The sequence below is a fragment of the Schistocerca nitens genome, chromosome 10 (genome assembly GCF_023898315.1).
Source record: "Schistocerca nitens isolate TAMUIC-IGC-003100 chromosome 10, iqSchNite1.1, whole genome shotgun sequence".
Taxonomy (NCBI): domain Eukaryota; kingdom Metazoa; phylum Arthropoda; class Insecta; order Orthoptera; family Acrididae; genus Schistocerca; species Schistocerca nitens.
In genome coordinates, this window is record NC_064623.1 from 219111389 (window position 1) to 219130891 (window position 19503).

A 19503-nucleotide genomic window follows, 5' to 3' on the forward strand; every position below is an offset into this window, starting at 1 on the left:
TACCACTATTTTTCCTTCACTTTACTTCTGTCCGTGGCAGTTCTGATCACGAGTGAAAATGTCCAGCGACTTGAATTTCCCATTAACATCATATTCTCACACTAACAACACATTAAAATCGGTAGATTGCGACAGTGAAACAGTGGAACTCGACCAGCAAATACTGTCAGCTCAGTGTCATCACCAGATGCAGTCATGGAATGCAAACTACCTATCTTATGGCCACTGTTTCAAGTACTGAAAGTAAGTCCTGTTGTGCTATCAGGGAGAATGGAGTTAACAAGAAATAACAACTATATTGTGGCAGGTTTCGTTATCTCAATCATGACAGGCTCAGACACAAATTGATCTACAAAGGCTGAAGAAATTTTATCATGACATGACAAATAGATGAGAAGATTAAAAAAGTAATGGAACTCCAGATGACTATAATTCTCAACACCTACGGAAGTTTTGATGATGTAGTTACAACAGGAATTCCATTGGTTGAACCTGGCAATGAGGCCATGAAAGCTTGAATAAAAGGAAATGCCTAGGCTCTGTTCCTGATTTCCACATCAGCAGATGAAAAAAAATTGCAAAATCTGTTCATTTGTGAGAATGTGGAACACAGATTCACACACAAGCAATGATCAGAAGAAAGTATGTTATCCCTAACACAGTGTTTTCTTGAATATATGATGAATGCGATGATCTAGTAACTGCACATTAAAAAGTTGAAACCTGGCACTGCAGCTCCGAAAAACTCGAGAAAGTGAGTCAGACACTGCCATGAAGATGACAATCATCGCATCATAGCCATCAAAGCGCAATGTGTTCTAAGCAAAATGGGACAGCGTGCCAAGTGGTCAACAAAACTTTCAAACATGGTTGGAATGTCTGATTAAAACGACGTACCAATTGGCCATAGATAATGAAGTGGACATGTTAGCAGTGACGACAATCAGTTAGCAAAAGAAAAAGGCAATTGAACCTTATGAAACAACAGTTCTACAGAGCAAAAAATACGATCTGCCGTCAAGTGTTTTCACTACAAAGAGTGAACATTTATCTCCAGACTGTTGGAAGAGAAAGCAAGAGCTGAAGAAACAAAGTTTTGTTGGATAAAACATGTCTTGTTGTCGAAACATCACAGGGCACTTGAGTGAAATGCCTCAGTACAATCAGTTAAGACATATAGCTGATGGACAGTGGCGTGTAACATACAAAATAGCTGAATATGTATCATTCTGTGATGTTGTTGTTGTTGTTGTTGTTCTCTTCAGTCCTGAGACTGGTTTGATGCAGCTCTCCATGCTACTCTATCCTGTGCAAGCTTTTTCATCTCCCAGTACCTACTGCAACCTACATCCTTCTGAATCTGCTTAGTGTATTCATCTCTTGGTCTCCCTCTACGATTTTTACCCTCCACGCTGCCCTCCAATACTAAATTGGTGATCCCTTGATGCCTCAGAACATGTCCTACCAACCGATCCCTTCTTCTGGTCAAGTTGTGCCACAAACTTCTCTTCTCCCCAATCCTATTCAATACCTCCTCATTAGTTATGTGATCTACCCATCTAATCTTCAGCATTCTTCTGTAGCACCACATTTCGAAAGCTTCTATTCTCTTCTTGTCCAAACTATTTATCGTCCATGTTTCACTTCCATACATGGCTACACTCCATACAAATACTTTCAGAAATGACTTCCTGACACTTAAATCTATACTCGATGTTAACAAACTTCTCTTCTTCAGAAACGCTTTCCTTGCCATTGCCAGTCTACATTTTATATCCTCTCTACTTCGACCATCATCAGTTATTTTGCTCCCCAAATAGCAAAACTCCTTTACTACTTTAAGTGTCTCATTTCTTCATCTAATTCCCTCAGCATCACCCGACTTAATTCGACTACATTCCATTATCCTTGTTTTGCTTTTGTTGATGTTCATCTTATATCCTCCTTTCAAGACACCGTCCATTCCATTCAACTGCTCTTCCAAGTACTTTGCTGTCTCTGACAGAGTTACAATGTCATCGGCGAACCTCAAAGTTTTTATTTCTTCTCCATGAATTTTAATACCTACTCCAAATTTTTCTTTTGTTTCCTTTACTTCTTGCTCAATATACAGATTGAATAGCATCGGGGAGAGGCTACAACCCTGTCTCACTCCCTTCCCAACCACTGCTTCCCTTTCATCCCCTGACTGTTACAACTGCCATCTGGTTTCTGTACAAATTGTAAATAGCCTTTCGCTCCCTGTATTTTACCCCTGCCACCTTTATAATTTGAAAGAGAGTATTCCAGTCAACATTGTCAAAAGCTTTCTCTAAGTCTACAAATGCTAGAAACGTAGGTTTGCCTTTCTTTAATCTTTCTTCTAAGATAAGTCGTAAGGTCAGTATTGCCTCACGTGTTCCAGTGTTTCTACGGAATCCAAACTGATCTTCCCCGAGGTTGGCTTCTACTAGTTTTTCCATTCGTCTGTAAAGAATTCGTGTTAGTATTTTGCAGCTGTGACTTATTAAACTGATAGTTCGGTAATTTTCACATCTGTCAACACCTGCTTTCTTTGGGATTGGAATTATTATATTCTTCTTGAAGTCTGAGGGTATTTCGCCTGTTTCATACATCTGGCTCACCAGATGGTAGAGTTTTGTCAGGACTGGCTCTCCAAAGGCCGTCAGTAGTTCCAATGGAATGTTGTCTACTCCCGGGGCCTTGTTTCGACTCAGGTCTTTCAGTGCTCTGTCAAACTCTTCACGCAGTGTCATATCTCCCATTTTATCTTCATCTACATCCTCTTCCATTTCCATAATATTGTCCTCAAGTACATCGCCCTTGTATTGACCCTCTATATACTCCTTCCACCTTTCTGCTTTCCCTTCTTTGCTTAGAACTGGGTTTCCATTTGAGCTCTTGATGTTCATACACGTGGTTCTCTTCTCTCCAAAGGTCTCTTTAATTTTCCTGTAGGCAGTATCTATCTTACCGCTAGTGAGACAAGCCTTACATTTGTCCTCTAGCCATCCCTGTCAAGCCATTTTGCACTTCTTGTCGATCTCATTTTTGAGATGTTTGTATTCTTTTTTGCCTGCTTCATTTACTGCATTTTTATATTTTCTCCTTTCATGTGATGATAACGCCAAATCACTGGTATGGGAACTGTCGTCAACAAAACCGTTTATCACAAATGGAGTGAGTGACATCAAATAATTTGGTTAACTCTTGGAACATGTAGTTTAATGAAAATCACTACTAATGAAACAATGCCAAGTTTGTGCATGACAAAGAAACTGTTGCAGAAGTGAAGCAAGGGAACATTATAAATAGGTTGCTTTTCATGCTAAAACCGACTCACCCGAGTGCTAAAGTAAACAGTGCAATGAATAAAATGAAATACTGGCATGAATGGAATGACTGGGGCATTCAATATATGGTCACTTCAGCAAATGTTGACCATGGGATCAAAGTGCAAAGTTTTTTGTTAAATTTAAATACAATTAGATACAGTACTTATTTTCTCTAACACAATGACACTGATCAATTGCATGAATTTAATGTTCTTGTGCTGAACAGCTTCCATCAAAGAATCAAAACTTTGTGTGTGGACAATGATACCAAGTACTGCATATTAATTGAGAAACTAAAAGAGCTTCTCAGAAACCTTGGAATCCAGCTGGTAATTATCCCTCCATACACACCAGAACGGAACAGCTGATTCGAAAGAGGCTATTGAACAACTACTGAAAGAGCAAGCACAATGTCTAAAGCCAACACTCATCCAAATTTTTCATGGGTAGAAGCTGTCAACCCTACTGTACCTTACATACTAAATACAGTTCTGACGAAACCCCATTTCAAGCGAACTCCACAAGTTGTGGAATAGTATGAAAACCCTGCATTGGACACATTTGCATCTTTGTATCAAATACATTTGCTCATGTGCCAAAACAATTTCGAAGCACACAACACGAAAGGCTGAAAAGTTACATTCATTGGATATCAAGAAAAATTGAATTATCAACTTTTTGACCTTGCAAATTGGAAAGTGTTTGCATCTTGAGATGTCACATTCAATGACGTGAGCAGCAGCACAACATCAGCAACAAAAGAAATTGAGGATGTAACTAAAGATCAAGGATGCCTAAGAGCACAAGTCGATCATGACAAGCAAGCACACTTCAGGCCATCAAAAGTATAGAGAGGGAGACACCCTCCAAAAGTGATAGAGAATTGCAACAGCTAACGGATGAGCAAACCAGTCAAATCCAATCACTACAGTTAAGAGACTGCTCCATCATCTGTAGATCACCAAGGTATGAAACTAATTACCTCCAATACACTCCTAATCCTTTCAGCAAAGCAGATTCTGATCCCAACCTGAAACACTGGAGAAACTCAATTGCAGACGAACTGGAAGCTCACGAGAATATTAAAACTGGGAAGATGGTTCCTAAAACCAGCAGCCGGCTAGTTATTGCCTCAAAGTCAGTCTTCAAAATTTTGCCCGATATGAACCATAAGATCACCAGGTAGAAAGAACTGCTTTACGCAAGAGGCTTCAAACAACGAGACCTTCTTACCAGCTATACGGTATGACTTTCAGAGTTTCCTTGGGAACTGTCACAGGAAGCTCCAGAGATGGTACAGTTCACAGTTCATGCAGTATTTTTACACAGCAACCTTGAAGAAATCCTCCAAGAGTCGGCTCAGTTATGAGCAAAAAGGGATCTGACAAAGCCACAAATGTGGAGCCGTAGATGTCACTGAGAATAGGGGATAGGGGATGTATCTATGTTATTTACATGTTTTTATGCCCCACCATGGATCCCTGCACTTTCCATTTGCACCAGTGCAGAAAAGTGTCCTTACTCCTAGCCAGTATCCTGTCCTGCATACTTTACCTGCATTGTTGCTGGGCTCACGGTGTCAATCCAAATGACCTAACCAAAAAATTACCCGTCTCCAGCTGCAACCCCTCTTTCCACAATGATCTCCTTCCATTCACATTCTGCCAGTCTTAACCCTCACCAACAGAGTCCTGCAAGACCACGTCAATCTGGCCCAAGCCTAGTTGCAGCACCTACTCTCCATCCGTAAAGTTCTCCTGCTGTGCAAACAAAAATTCCTGCATCTCACTTCAGACACAGAAACTATTGCCCTCCAGGAACTAGAGCAACATGCACAATGCCACCGAAAAAATTCTCCAACCTGTTCACTTCCTACTCCTTCCATGGACTGCCACTATCCACCACCTCCCTCACATCCCCTCACAACTGACAAATCCTGCCTCGCAGACTTACTACATTTACCCCACCCTCCAAAACTCCCACCCACCACTACACAGAATCCAGAACCTAAATAGTACCGAAACAGTCAAGAACATTTCATCCAAAAGCCTTGGCCCCACAGTAGTATCCATTCTTTCCAAAGGCCTCCCCTTTCGCCCCACTCCCAAATACAATCATGCAGGACTTGTTAAAGACCTTCTCTCCTTCTACTGGTTCCCTCAGTGAAAACACTTTTTCGCCACCAACCCTGCTAACCAGAAGCAACCTCAGACCAATGTTGAATCCTGCCTGACACAGCTGACTCCTCCTTCCAACCGTAAACCATCCCCATTGCCCAATCATCCAGTTTACCTTCCAGAAATTGTTAATCTTGCCTCACCATCATTCCCCGAACCCATCGAAATGTACGCTAATCTTACAGCCACAGAAAGAACTGCAATTCACCACTTAAAATCTGATCCCAGCCTTAAATTCCTACCTGCTGACAAAGGCTCCACCACGGTTGTGAACCCCAAGGATTACCTGACAGAAGGACTCCATGAGCTATCGGATTTGTCCACTTACAAAACCTACCACAGCGACCCTTCCAGAAATCCAGCAGGATCTCAAGTCTCTCCTCAAATCCTTAGGCCCATCCCAGAACCTCTCCTCGAGGTCTACATCTCTCCTCACCCCTGCCACTCCCCATACTCTTACCTTTTACGTGCTCCCTGAAGTCCACTTGTCCTACCACCAAGGATCCCACACTGTGGCCATTTACTGTGCTCCGACTGAGAATCTCTACTCTCACAGACCAACACCTTCATTCACCCTGTTACCCTCAAACTAACATCCTGCATAAATAGCACCAACTGTTTCTTCCAACAACCCTCCACAGTTCCTGTTCCTACACCACATGGCGCCCTGCTCATCACTATTGGTGCCACCTCATTTTACACCAACATCTTGCCCATGTTCATTATTTATTGACAATACTAGTCTGTCAAACCTTCAATGTATTTAAGTGACCTCACACTATTAATGACATTGACAAAAATTGTCAGTTGACAGCAAGATTTTGTAACATTAAGAAGTTGAACAGCCAAAAGAAAATGTGTGCTGCAATTACATTATCTAAAGCATGCAAGCAATAGAAACAACAACAAAGAGAAAATGGGTCTGAGACAGGTTGAAGAAAGGAGCAGCAGGTTACAGGTTAATTTACTTACCAATCAGAATCATGGACCCGAAAGATTTCATAAATTATTTTCCAATGAGTTCAGCATCGGACAAGTTATTAGTGTTGAAATGAGATTTTTTTTTTGTGGTTTTAGGGCGCAAAACTTCTATGGTCATTAGCGCCCAGCCCGTGACTTAGGAAACAGTAAAAAACCGAAATTGAAAACCAGCAGCAATGGGAACAAAGTCATAAAATTGGAGAAACTAAAAGCAGAAGGAATGCTTAAAAATCCACTACAGAAAGGGGTTGGTTGTCCCCAAAATAGGCTTCAAATGACTGACGTCATTTCACTGTCACTAATAAACTGGAGAACGCGGTCGGCTGAGCGCGTGTCATCTGCTAAAATCGATGATAGATCAGGCGATAGCTGTAGATGGGAGCGTAACGGATTAAAATAGGGGCATTCAATTAAAACGTGTCTTACCGTCCACAGCTGAGAGCAGTGGGGACAGAGTGGGGGAGGATCGCCGCTTAAAAGATGTCGATGGCTAAAAAGACAGTGCCCAATCCGGAGTCTAGCTAAAATTACCTCCTCCCGACGACGCGTTCGGGAGGAAGAGGTCCAAGCGCAAGGAAGGGCTTTCACTTCGCGCAATTTATTATGGGGAAGTGTTGACCAATGCACCGGGGCCATAAATGAGCTACGTTGCGACATAAAACGCTCCGTAGATCGGTGAAGGGAATCGACTGAATAGCTGGCCGAGGAAGAGAGACTACAGCCTTGGCCGCTATATCGGCCGCCTCATTCCCACAGATACCAGCGTGTCCCAGGAGCCAGAGGAAAGCCACCGAGACGCCCCCCAGGTGGAGCAAGCGCAGACAGTCCTGAATCCGGTGCACCAGAGGGTGCACAGGGTAAAGAGCTTGGAGACTAAGGAGAGAGCTGAGAGAATCTGAGCAGATTACGTACTGTATCCGCTGATGGCGGCGGATGTAGTGGACAGCCTGGAGAACAGCGTAAAGCTCCGCAGTATAAACTGAACACTGGTCGGGAAGCCGAAAGTGATTTGGGGTGTCGCCAACAATATAGGCACTCCCTACACCTAACGATGTTTTCGAACCGTCGGTGTAAATAAATGTGGCGTCCGTCATTTGTGCACATAGAGCAGCAAATGCCCGACGATAAACAAGTGTAGGGGTACCATCCTTGGGAAATCGACAAAGGTCACGGAGCAGGCAGATCCGGGGACGGAGCCAAGGCGGTGCTGTACCCCAAGTTGTCAAGAAGGTTTTAGGAAAGCAGAAGGAAAGAGAATGGAGCAGTTGACGGAAGCGGACTCCCGGGGGTAGTAGGGAGGAGGAGCGGCCTGCATACCCTACATCAAAGGAGGCGTCGAAAAAAAGGTCATGGGCTGGATTAGCAGGCATGGAAGACAGATGGCTAGCATAACGACTCAGAAGGACTGCTCGCCGATTGGACAGCGGAGGTTCAGCAGTCTCAGCATAAAGGCTTTCCACAGGGCTAGTGTAAAAAGCTCCAGACACTAAACGTAATCCACGGTGGTGGATAGAGTCGAGACGCCGAAGAATAGACGGCCGAGCAGAGGAGTAGACTATGCTTCCATAATCCAATTTCGAGCGCACTAAGGCGCGATAGAGGCGGAGAAGGACCACTCGGTCCGCTCCCCAGGAGGTACCATTCAGGACACGGAGGGTGTTAAGGGATCGCAGACAGCGAGCCGAAAGATAGGAAACGTGGGAGGACCAGCACAGTTTTCTGTCAAACATAAGACCCAAGAATTTAGCGACGTCTGAAAACGGAAGGTTGACAGGACCTAGATGTAAGGAGGGCGGAAGAAACTCCTTACGTCGCCAAAAATTAACACAAACGGTCTTACTGGGTGAGAAACGGAAGCCAGTTTCAATGCTCCAAGAGTGGAGGCGATCGAGACATCCTTGAAGACGTCGTTCAAGAAGGCTGGTCCGTTGAGAGCTGTAGTAGATCGCAAAATCGTCCACAAAGAGGGATCCCGAGACATCAGGAAGGAGACAATCCATAATTGGATTTATGGCGATGGCAAACAGTACAACACTCAGCACGGAGCCCTGGGGTAGCCCGTTTTCTTGGGAGAAAGTATGGGAGAGAGTAGTGTTCACCCGCAACCTAAATGTGCGCTCTGCCATAAATTCGCGAAAAAAAAGGGGCAGCCGACCTCGAAAGCCCCAAGACAACAGTGTGCGGAGGATGCCTGTCCTCCAACAGGTATCGTATGCTCTCTCCAGATAAAAAAATATTGCTACCGTTTGGCGTTTCCGGAGAAAATTGTTCATGATATAAGTGGAGAGAGCAACAAGATGGTCAACTGCAGATCGATGCTTTCGGAATCCGCATTGGGCTGGTGTTAAAAGACTGCGGGATTCCAGCCACCAAGCTAAACGGTAATTCACCATACGCTCCAAAACCTTACAGACACTACTCGTGAGAGAAATGGGGTGATAGCTAGAGGGAAGATGTTTGTCCTTTCCAGGTTTCGGAACGGGAACGACAATAGCTTCCTGCCACCGCCTGGGAAAGGTACTGTCGGTCCAAATTCGATTATAAAGGCGAAGGAGGTAACGCAGACTACGGGTTGATAAATGCAGCAACATTTGGACATGGATACCATCCGGTCCAGGGGCAGAGGAGCGAGAAGAAGAGAGGGCAAGTTGGAGTTCCCGCAAGGAGAAAACAGTATTGTAGCTTTCGTGATTGTGAGAGGAGAAAGCAAGAGGTCGCACTTCCGCTGCACGTTTCTTCGGGAGAAACGCTGGCGGGTAATTTGAAGAGCTCGAAATCTCAGCAAAGTGCTGACCCAATGAGTTAGAAATTGCGACGGGGTCCACTAAGGTATCATGCGCGACAGTTAGCCCAGAGACCGGGGAAAAACTAGGCGCGCCTGAGAACCGTCGAAGCCGACTCCAAACTTCCGAGGAGGGAGTGAAGGTGTTAAATGAGCTAATAAAGAATTTCCAGCTTGCCTTCTTGCTATCGCGGATGACGCGACGGCATCACGCACGGAGCTGCTTATAGTGGATACAGTTGGCCAAAGTAGGATGGTGACGGAAAATGCGAAGAGCACGTCGTCGCTCACGTATTGCGTCACGGCATGCCTCGTTCCACCAAGGAACTGGAGGGCGCCGGGGAAATTCGGAGGTGCGTGGTATTGAACGTTCCGCAGCTGTAAGAATAACGTCGGTAATATGTGTGACCTCATCGTCGACGCTGGGAAAGCGACGGTCATCGAAAGTCGCTAGAGACGAAAAAAGTGTCCAATCGGCTTGGGCAAACTTCCAGCGTCGCGAGCGCATAAATGGCAGTTGAGGCTGCAGTCGAAGGACACGTGGAAAGTGGTCACTCGAGTGTGTATCATCAAGGGCGAACCATTCGAAGCGCCGAGCTAGCGGAACAGTACCGACCGCAAGGTCCAAATGAGATAAATTTGTCGTGGAGGCAGACAAAAATGTGGGGACCCCAGTGTTGTGGCAAACTAGATCCGCTTGGTGCAAATAGGGGGGTGGAAGCTGACCAAGAAGATGAAGGAGATCAGCTCGTGCCATTGGTGTGGACGATGGAATGTATACAGTACAAAGAGAGAACGTGTATCCAGAAAGTGAAAGACGGACGGCGACAGCTTGGAAGGAACTGTTTAAGGGGATTGGGTGATAATGGAGAGTATCATGGAGAAGAATCATGAGTCCTCCATGGGCTGGAGTGCCTTCAACAGAGGGGAGGTCATATCGGACGGACTGAAAATGAGGGAGAACAAAGCGGTCATGGGGACGCAGCTTTGTTTCCTGAAGACAGAAGATGACCGGCGAGTAGGATCGTAAGAGGATCGACAATTCATCCCGATTGGCTCGAACGCCGCGGATATTCCAGTGGATAATGGACATAGGGTGAACAGAAAATGGAGGAATGTGACCAAGGGTGCTGTCAACTCAACGACTGCTCAGAGCTTGCGACCGACAGCATGGAATGGCATTCAGCCGAAGGCAGAAGATCATGATCCATAGGTTGGTCAGGAGCAGCTCCTGCCACCAGCGATCGGCCGGTTGACCGGCCACCAGCAGTGCGCCTCGGCGACACAGAAGACGGCCGAGGGCGATTTCCGCCAGGTGGTGCTGTAGATGGGACATGCCTTGGCGGAGAAGGAGAGGAACTGGGTTTCTTTGTAGCCTTCTTGGAAGTATGATGTTTAGATGAAGGAGGAACCGATGGTTGGGAAGTTGCGGTACGTAAAAACTCTTCACGAGTATGCTCTTTTTTCGAAGACTTGGCGTCTGACTTTTGGGCTCGAGATTTAGCAGAACCCGACGAAGGGTGAGCCATAGAGTGGGCAGGCGAAAGTGGTGAGGTTGAACGGGCGATCTTTGCGCTGGCCGACCTGACGACCGTGGTACTAAAGGTGAGGCCGCAAGTCTGCGTGGCCGCCTCCTTTGTTGGCCGAGGGGAAGCAAGGACAGTGCTGTATTTTCCTGTCTGAGGCACGGTGGGCTGTCGACTGGCGAATAATTTTCAAGCAGCAAAGGTCGACACCTTTTCCTTCACTCTTATTTCCTGGATGAGTTTTTCGTCCTTAAAAACGGGGCAATCTTGAGAGGAAGCAGTGTGGTCACCCATACAGTTGATGCAGCGAGGGGATGGAGGTGGACAAGCACCCTCATGGGCATTCTTGCCACACGTAACACATTTGGCCGGATTGGAACAGGACTGGCTGGTGTGATTGAACCGCTGACATCGATAGCAACGCGTAGGGTTTGGGACGTAAGGGCGAACGGAAATTATCTCATAGCCTGCTTTGATTTACGATGGGAGTTGAACTTTGTCAAATGTCAAGAAGACAGTGCGGGTTGGAATGATGTTTGTGTCAACCCGTTTCATAACTCTATGAACAGCCGTTACGCCCTGGTCAGACAGGTAATGCTGAATTTCTTCGTCAGACAATCCATCGAGGGAGCGTGTATAAACGACTCCACGCGAGGAATTTAAGGTACGGTGCGGTTCCACCCGGACAGGGAAGGTGTGGAGCAGAGAAGTACGCAGCAATTTTTGTGCCTGGAGGGCACTGTGTGTTTCTAACAACAGGGTGCCATTCCGTAATCTAGAACAAGACTTTACAGGACCTGCAATTGCGTCGACACCTTTCTGAATAATGAAAGGGTTGACCGTGGAGAAGTCGTGACCGTCGTCAGACCGAGAAACAACAAGGAACTGTGGCAACGATGGAAGAACCGTCTGTGGCTGAGACTCAATGAACTTACGTTTGTGAGCAGACATAGTGGAAGGTGAGGAAACCATTGCGGAAGAATCCCCCATGATTACCGGTGTCTCCGATGGCGCACTCCTCCCTTGTGGGGGCCCTCTCTGAGGGCACACCCGCCTTAGGTGATTGTTCACACCTCAGGTCACACCTCCCGACAAACTGACGGAGGGACCAATCGGCACTTTCGGAAGGTATCAGCTCGGGTAATCACCCCTCCCTGGGCCTGGCCGTTACCAGGGGGTACGTACGTGTCCTACCTGTCTACCTGGGGCGGGGAATTACCCGTTACCCCGTCACCGGCTACGCATGGAAGTGCGTGGGTCGGCCTTCAGACACGCACAGGGAGGAAAAAGGAGAAAGGGAAAGGAAAGAAGAGGGGGTCTCAAACGCCGCAGCGGAGAAACGGGCAAAGAGAAGAGGGAAGGAAAAGAGAAGGACAGAGGAAGGACGAGGACTTGCAAGTGTAGAAAGCAAGGAATTTGGAACAGTTTCGAGCGTCCGTCTCCGGACGTAGGCACAAACCATACTCCCAGAGGGGGAGAAAGGGAAGGAAAGAGCCAGAGGTGAGGGGGGGGGGGGGGGACGGGCGAAGATGGGGGACGGGGAAAGATGCGGAAAGGGAAGGGATGCAGCCCGGAAAGGAAGGAGGGCCACATTAGCTCGGGGTCCCGTGCTCGCTACGCACGTGTCCACAAAAGAGTTGTGGACCCCCTGGGGGGGTTGAAATGAGATAAAATAGAGAAGCAAAATATATTAATGAGAGAGGCAGTTGTGTTTATCAAGCGATTACGAGTAACTTTGAGATGTCTGATGACAGACAGATCATTCTAATGATCTAAGTTTAGTTATGTAATATTACCAAGCACAATTTGTAAAATTCTATGGAAACGTGTGAAGCAATTGTATCTGCCTGGCTATGACCTGTTCACACAATTAACACTTTTTTTGTACGCTTTGACGTAATTCTGTGAAACCGACATGCATTTCGCAGACCTCTCATAATAGTCATTGTAGATATACGACAAATTTTTTGAAAGGGGAGTGGTTTTCAAGACTTGCTGTGTAACAATATGCACTACATTTTCAAATTAATAAAGTAAACAATATCATGCAGAATCCCCCATTAACCATCCTAAAGTGGCATATATAATTATTACCTTGCATAAGCCTACTTGTATTAAAATTCTTTTAAGAGAGAAAGACTCCTTAAAAACTGAATCTAAGGTACGATATACACAACGGCGAACTAAAAAAATTAACACTGCGCATTAATGCTGCGTGGCTGGTTCCTGAAGTTTTGTTAACATCTGAATGGAGAATACTGTCAAATAGTTCATATTTGGTCTTATACGTCCAATATGTATCAATGATACTGACAATATTTTGAGGTCCATCAATACTGCTCATCAATATTTCTAGCATTGACAATGTGTCAATATATTGATAGTTTGACAATATTACTGAATGTGTGGGGTTCCCTTATTGCTAATGGCCTAGCCGGTATTGATCACCACCTTTCCCAACACCCGATGGATTCCACACGTACAATCTCCTTCCTCGTCACGATGACCAACTACATCCTCACCCACAATTACTACTACTATGAAGGCACCACCTACAAACAAATTCAGGGTGCAGCAATGGGCACCATCATGGCATCATCCTATGCCAACCAACTCCTGGACCATCTAGAGGAATCCTTCTTAACCACCCCAGAATCCCACACCCCTCACCTGTTTCAAATTCACTGACAACATCTTCATGATCTGGATTGATGGTGAGGAGACACCAAAAACATTTCTACAAGACCTCAACACCTTCCCTCCCATTTGCTTCAGCTGGTCCTACCCGACAAACCACCTTCCTCGATGTTGACTACCTCAAAGATGACAATATCACTGCCTCAGTCACTGTAAAATCTACCAACAACCAGCAATACCTCCGTTTCAACAGCTGCCACTCATTACATACCAAGTCCCTGGCACACAGCCTGGTTACACATCTGTAGTGAACGGCAGCCCCTCTCTGAATATACCAAGGGTCTCACTGAGGCCTTCAAAAACTGTAATTACCCTCCCAACCTTGTACAAAAACAGAGCTCTCTTGCCTTTTCTCTACAGTCAACTACCATCTCCTGAAGTCCCACTGTTGCCACAAAGGTGTATTCCCCTTTGGACTGAGTACTACCTAGGATTGGAGCAACTGAATTACATTCTCTGCCGGGGTTTCAGCTACCTCTTGTTGTGTACTGAAATGAGGAATATACTACCCACCATCCTTCCCACCCATCTCACAGTGGTCTTCCACTGCCCAGGGAACCTGCACAATCTTCTTGCCCATTCCCACATGACCCCTGCCTCCAACCCCTTACCTCATGGCTCATATCACTGTACAGACCTACATGCAAGGCCCTTCCCATACATCCTCCCACCAACACCTTCTCCAGTCTGGTCACAACCATGACCTTTCCCGTCACAGACACACCTGTGAAACCAATCATGTGAGCTACACGCTAAGCTGCAAGCACTGTGCTGTGTTCTATGTGGGAGCGACAACCAACAAGCTGTCTGTTCGCACGAATGGCCACTGACGAACTGTGGCTGACAAACAGCTGAACCACCCAGTTGCTGAGCACGCTGCCCAACACGATGTTCTTCATTTCAATGACTACTTCACAACATGTGCTTTTCTGAATTGTACAAGGAGATCACTCTGCAATATGTCCCATACTCCTACAACCCTCTCCCGTAATCCTCTTGGCCACACAGCTTTCTATTCTACCGACATGTCCGCAGTCTTATTACTTCTCTGTTCCTGTTCCCCCCTCCCTTTGTGTAACTCCTTATTGCATAGTGCCCTACCCTCTCTCTACCTCATCCCTGTATGCCCCACCAGCAACACTTTACCATTCCCCACCCTTACCCTGCTATCCCTCCCCCTCTCAGCTTCCTTCTCGCCCCCAGCCACCCAAATTGCTTCTTCCTTGCGTATTTAGTAGTCTTTTCATTGTGCCTGTCTGTAATTGTTAATATTCGTAAAACACAAACATAACAAGAATTTTAGTTAATCTCATGACATTACATTCTTTAGTTTTGGCAATTCGTAATCGAACTCTCACCTTTGAGACAACCTACAGGTCCAAAAATCATACATAAGGGAAAAAAATATTGTCAACTGGGTCAGCTGAACCTACTGATAAAGCTTTCACCTGTCAATAAATGTGGTGCGACATCATACACGTCCAAAAAGTGATTAAACAATGGTTTTTTATTTTTTTAAATGTAGGTCATTCTGACAGGCTGATCCATTGCTTAGACTGAGGTCTAGGTTGGGTTGGCAGTCTACAGTTTGGGTTGCAGTTGGTGATGGCAATTAAAAGCATAGGTATTGTTCAAATCCGATGTATGAAAGATGCATTGTGAATCTTCAGAATTATGACATCATTTTTCTAAACACACACTAAAATTGCATGATAAAAATCACCTCAAGCTTTGGCTAGGGTTCCAATTTGTCACAATTTTTCCAGAACAGTCCTAATTTGCAACAGGAGTCCCTATGTCTCCAAACACTCTTTGGGTATAGCAATATGTCCAAGATGTTCGTCTCAGTCATGCTTTTTATTTCTAAACTATAACCACCTACCCTCACACAGTACTTAGTTATCCTCATGTTGGCATTATTCTCCACTCTCACGAAAAAACTAGACTACATTTGTTGTCAAATTTGAAATAATACATTGATTCTTTCAGAAACTCAAGAGATATTGTGATCTGGTAAACAACTGCATGTGTTTAACATTAATCTGTTTTACAGCAGTGTAACATTTTCAGTGACTAACAAACTGGATCTTTATCTTCCTGCATTAATCACGGGAAAACTCAAACTACACAGTAAGACATGGCAAGAATCTTCAGTTAAAAACACAGTGACCATGCTGAGTGTCTGGTTTGTGGTTTCAAAATTTAGCACGTCGAGGAAACACTGACTGACATGATACATAATGTGTAGCAAACAAAGCTGCACTTCAGATTAACTCTTGAAGATCGTAAACTCATAACTACATATTGGTGAATTTTCAGTAGCTATTGCAGGTTCTAATGCAGTTATTAAAGCTTTATGGACAGAGTTAAAACAATACCCCTAAAATTACTCTGACAATGATAAAAACCACATTTGTTAGCTTCCCTCATATAGACTTCTACAGTTTGATACTTAATGTAAACAAACTTTTAGAGTGAATAACACCACTAAAGTACTACTTAAGCACCATTGACTCTGTACGATCTCAGAACAAAATAAATGAAATTTATACTTATATTTGAACCGAAATTATGTATGCAATACTGTTGCAACCCCTCTCAGCAGCAGTACAGTAGAAATATGTGAAAATGAATTATTACCAAGCCTATATTGACAGTAATTGTACTGTACCCCACTTTTTACTCATTTGTCCTGAATTATTGTGATTTATGTAGAAAATGTCCCACATTTGGTTCCAATAATATGAAAACTAGCTTTGGCACAAGTGCTTCAATGCACTGCTATAAAACATGTCTGCACTGATCTGTCATTGATACTTTTAATCAACTGTCCACACATTCTTGTGATCCCATCACAGCTCAAAACACATTAAACAACAGCTTCTATTACACACACACACACACACACACACACACACACACACACACAGTCAAATAAGAGTGCCTACATGTTTCAACTGGTAAGATACTGAAAATATGATTATCCACAGTTGGCATATGAAAATCATAAACCAGCTTACAATACAGGAAACCTAGTTATGCTCCACACACATTGTTAGCATATGGGACCTCTACCTCTCCACAGCATAGCAACGTGTTTTCAACTATGTACTTACTGCCATTTGCCAGTGGCCTCGACTGTGCAGGAGACGCTACTGCTGGCTTTGTGGGAGCAGGCGTTGCTGCTGCACTGGAGCCACCATCTGGAAATGCCACAGGATTGCCAATCTTCATGCCCACCTCTGTACCCTTTGCCAGTATCGTCAGGTCGAGGATTATCATGACACGTCTGTAACACACATTTGCAATAGCTACTCAATTTGGGTATCTCGTATTACTAAAAGAAGAGGGCTAGAGACTAATAAAAAGTTATGCACAGAATGTATATGTAACCTGTAGTTTTACATGTAAAAACACTGCATTATAGCCTTCACACTTCCAGCAACTACAAATACTGATTACTGCACGAAAATTTAGTGCAAATTACCAGCTTCGTACGCATTCTAATATTTACGAATATTTGAAATGAGAAGAACAGTGTTAAACACTAATGCTTACAAACCGACGTTTTAAAGTTCCTTGCACAGTGACTTCCCATTGCGTTTGTGTCTTGAAAATGATGTGCAGCATGCACCTCTTAAAGTATCGATTATCAAGGGTATCACAAAGCTGCAGTAACAAAAGTTATTCAAACATTTTATACACTGGAAGAAACTCAAATTTCACAGAGTTAAACAAGCCTTATAAATGAGTTTTTTACGTTTTTTCTGGTTTTAAGCGCACAGGGCTGTTAGCAACAGTGTACAAGTACCCATTAGCAGATTGGGAGATATTCATAAAAAGTTTGACTCCCCTATTATGCTGTCTGTCGGACAAAAAGAAGTAGTAATTAATCTGAGGTGATTTCAATGTAGACTTTCTAGGCAATTCTGATAGGAAAAATGAGCTAGAAGTGTTATTAATAACTTACAATCAGTGACAGACTTCCCTACACGTATAGCTCAAGACAGTAGCACTAATATATAATTTATTTTTACAGCAAGAGGATGTAAAACCAACACATGCTTTCCCTGTGATAAATAGATTTTCAGACCACGATACACAACTGACTGACTTACAAAACCCAGCATGGTGTACAGTTCAGAAACCATTAGGTAAAATTGGGGAGATATATATAATCAGCCAAATACTAATGATAAATGCACCACATTTCTTGATAAATTTATATCCCTTTTCGAACATTGTTGCCCTCAAAAAATTACTAAATGCAACACAAAACAGTTTTCAAAGAAACCTTGGATTACAATAGGTATTAAAGTGTCTTCAGAAAGAAAAAGAAAATTGAATGAGACACCAAGAATTAATAAAGGCCTAGAAGTAATTTTACACTATCAAAATTATTGTAACATACTGAGAAAAGTTGTTGGCAAATCAAGAAAATTGTATATTAGAGACGAAATTAACAACTTGGTCAATAAAATCAAATCAATATGGAATGTTATGAATATAATAGGGAAACATTCTACACGGGAAAAATATATTTAAAAACAGAGATGATGTGACTTACCATACGAAAGCGCTGCCAGCGCTTTCGTACAATATGGAATGATGTTAGAAGAGAGAAAAGAAAAGTAACCACTGGGGGTAGTTAGTATCACTATTAAAGAGAATGAGACCATCTTAACCAATTGTACATAAGTAGCTAATGTATTTAACAACCATTTCTTAAGATAGGTGAAAAAATTGGTGAGAATAATGCAAAAGAAAAAGCCAAGCAGTACATGGAAGAGCCAGTTTTGGGAAATCCTTGTCAGATTAATTTTCATTCAACAGCATGTTGTGAAATAATGAAAATATTAAATCTTCGAAAAATAAATGTTCTGTTGGAGTTGATGATATCTCTAACAAGTCATTAAAACAATGTGGATCAGTTACAGCAGATGTTCTGAGTCACATCTGTAATGCATCACAAACTCAAGATATTTTCCCAGACAGTTTAAAATGTGCCATTTTCAAGATGTCACCACAGATGTTAATAATTACTGGCCAGTATCCTTGCTTACAGCATTTTCAAAAATCATCAAGAAAGTAATGTAGCCATCTCAAGAGTAATGGGATACTTAATAAATCACAGTTCGGATTTCAAAAATGCTGTTCTACTAAAACAGCAATATACAATTTCACTGCCCCCATGAAAGAGTCTTTAAATAGTAAAATTTCACCAATCAGAATTTTCTATGTCACCAATCGGAATTTTCTGTGACTTACCCAAGGCATTTGATTGTGTGAAGAATGACATTATGTTACAGAAAGTACAATTCCATGGTATACATGGAACAGCATATGAGTGGTTTACATCACGTCTACAGAACAAGAAGCAAAAAGTTTCTAAGATGATTTAAGTGATTTAAGGGTAGTTTCCCCCTTCATCTAACTGGGGTGAAATTACATTAGGTGTTCCTCAGCGTTCGATTATGGGTCCCCTTGTGTTCCTGATATATACGAATGACCCCCCCTTCTTAACTGAAACAAGAAGCTAAACTGACACAGTATGCCGATGATAAAAGCATCATTATTAAGCCAGTAAAATAAACTCCAACAGACAATGATACAAATAATGTCTTTGGAAAAGTTATTCATTGGTTTTCTGTGAATGGGCTTGCTCTAAACTTTGACAAAACACAGTACGTCCAATTTTCTCCTGCATGGAATACAGTTCCTCCCATAAATATAATATATCAACAGAAGTCAGTGGCCAGGGTAGAGCATACCAAGTTTTTGGGTGTTCATATAGATGATAATCTTAACTCGAAAATTCATATTTTGGATCTCCTACAGCGACTAGGTTCAACCACTTCTGCTATCAGAATAATTGTTAATTCAGAGGATATAGAAATTAGCAAGCTGTCATACCTTGCATATTTTCACTCTCCGGTGTTATATGGAATAATATTTTGGGGTAACTCAGCACTTAGACAAAAAGTATTCACTGCTCAAAAGAAAGT

The 19503-nt window shown here is 43.4% G+C and overlaps 1 protein-coding gene across 1 annotated transcript in view; it reads right to left on the reverse strand.

Annotated features, from left to right (window-relative positions):
* Positions 1-19503, reverse strand: part of LOC126210160 (replication protein A 70 kDa DNA-binding subunit-like) — a 79671-nt gene that overhangs the window by 55628 nt on the left and 4540 nt on the right. Inside the window, exon 4 of the mRNA XM_049939311.1 lies at positions 16615-16787. Coding sequence (XP_049795268.1) covers positions 16615-16787 — 173 coding nt within the window. The remainder of the gene's footprint in view (positions 1-16614; positions 16788-19503) is intronic.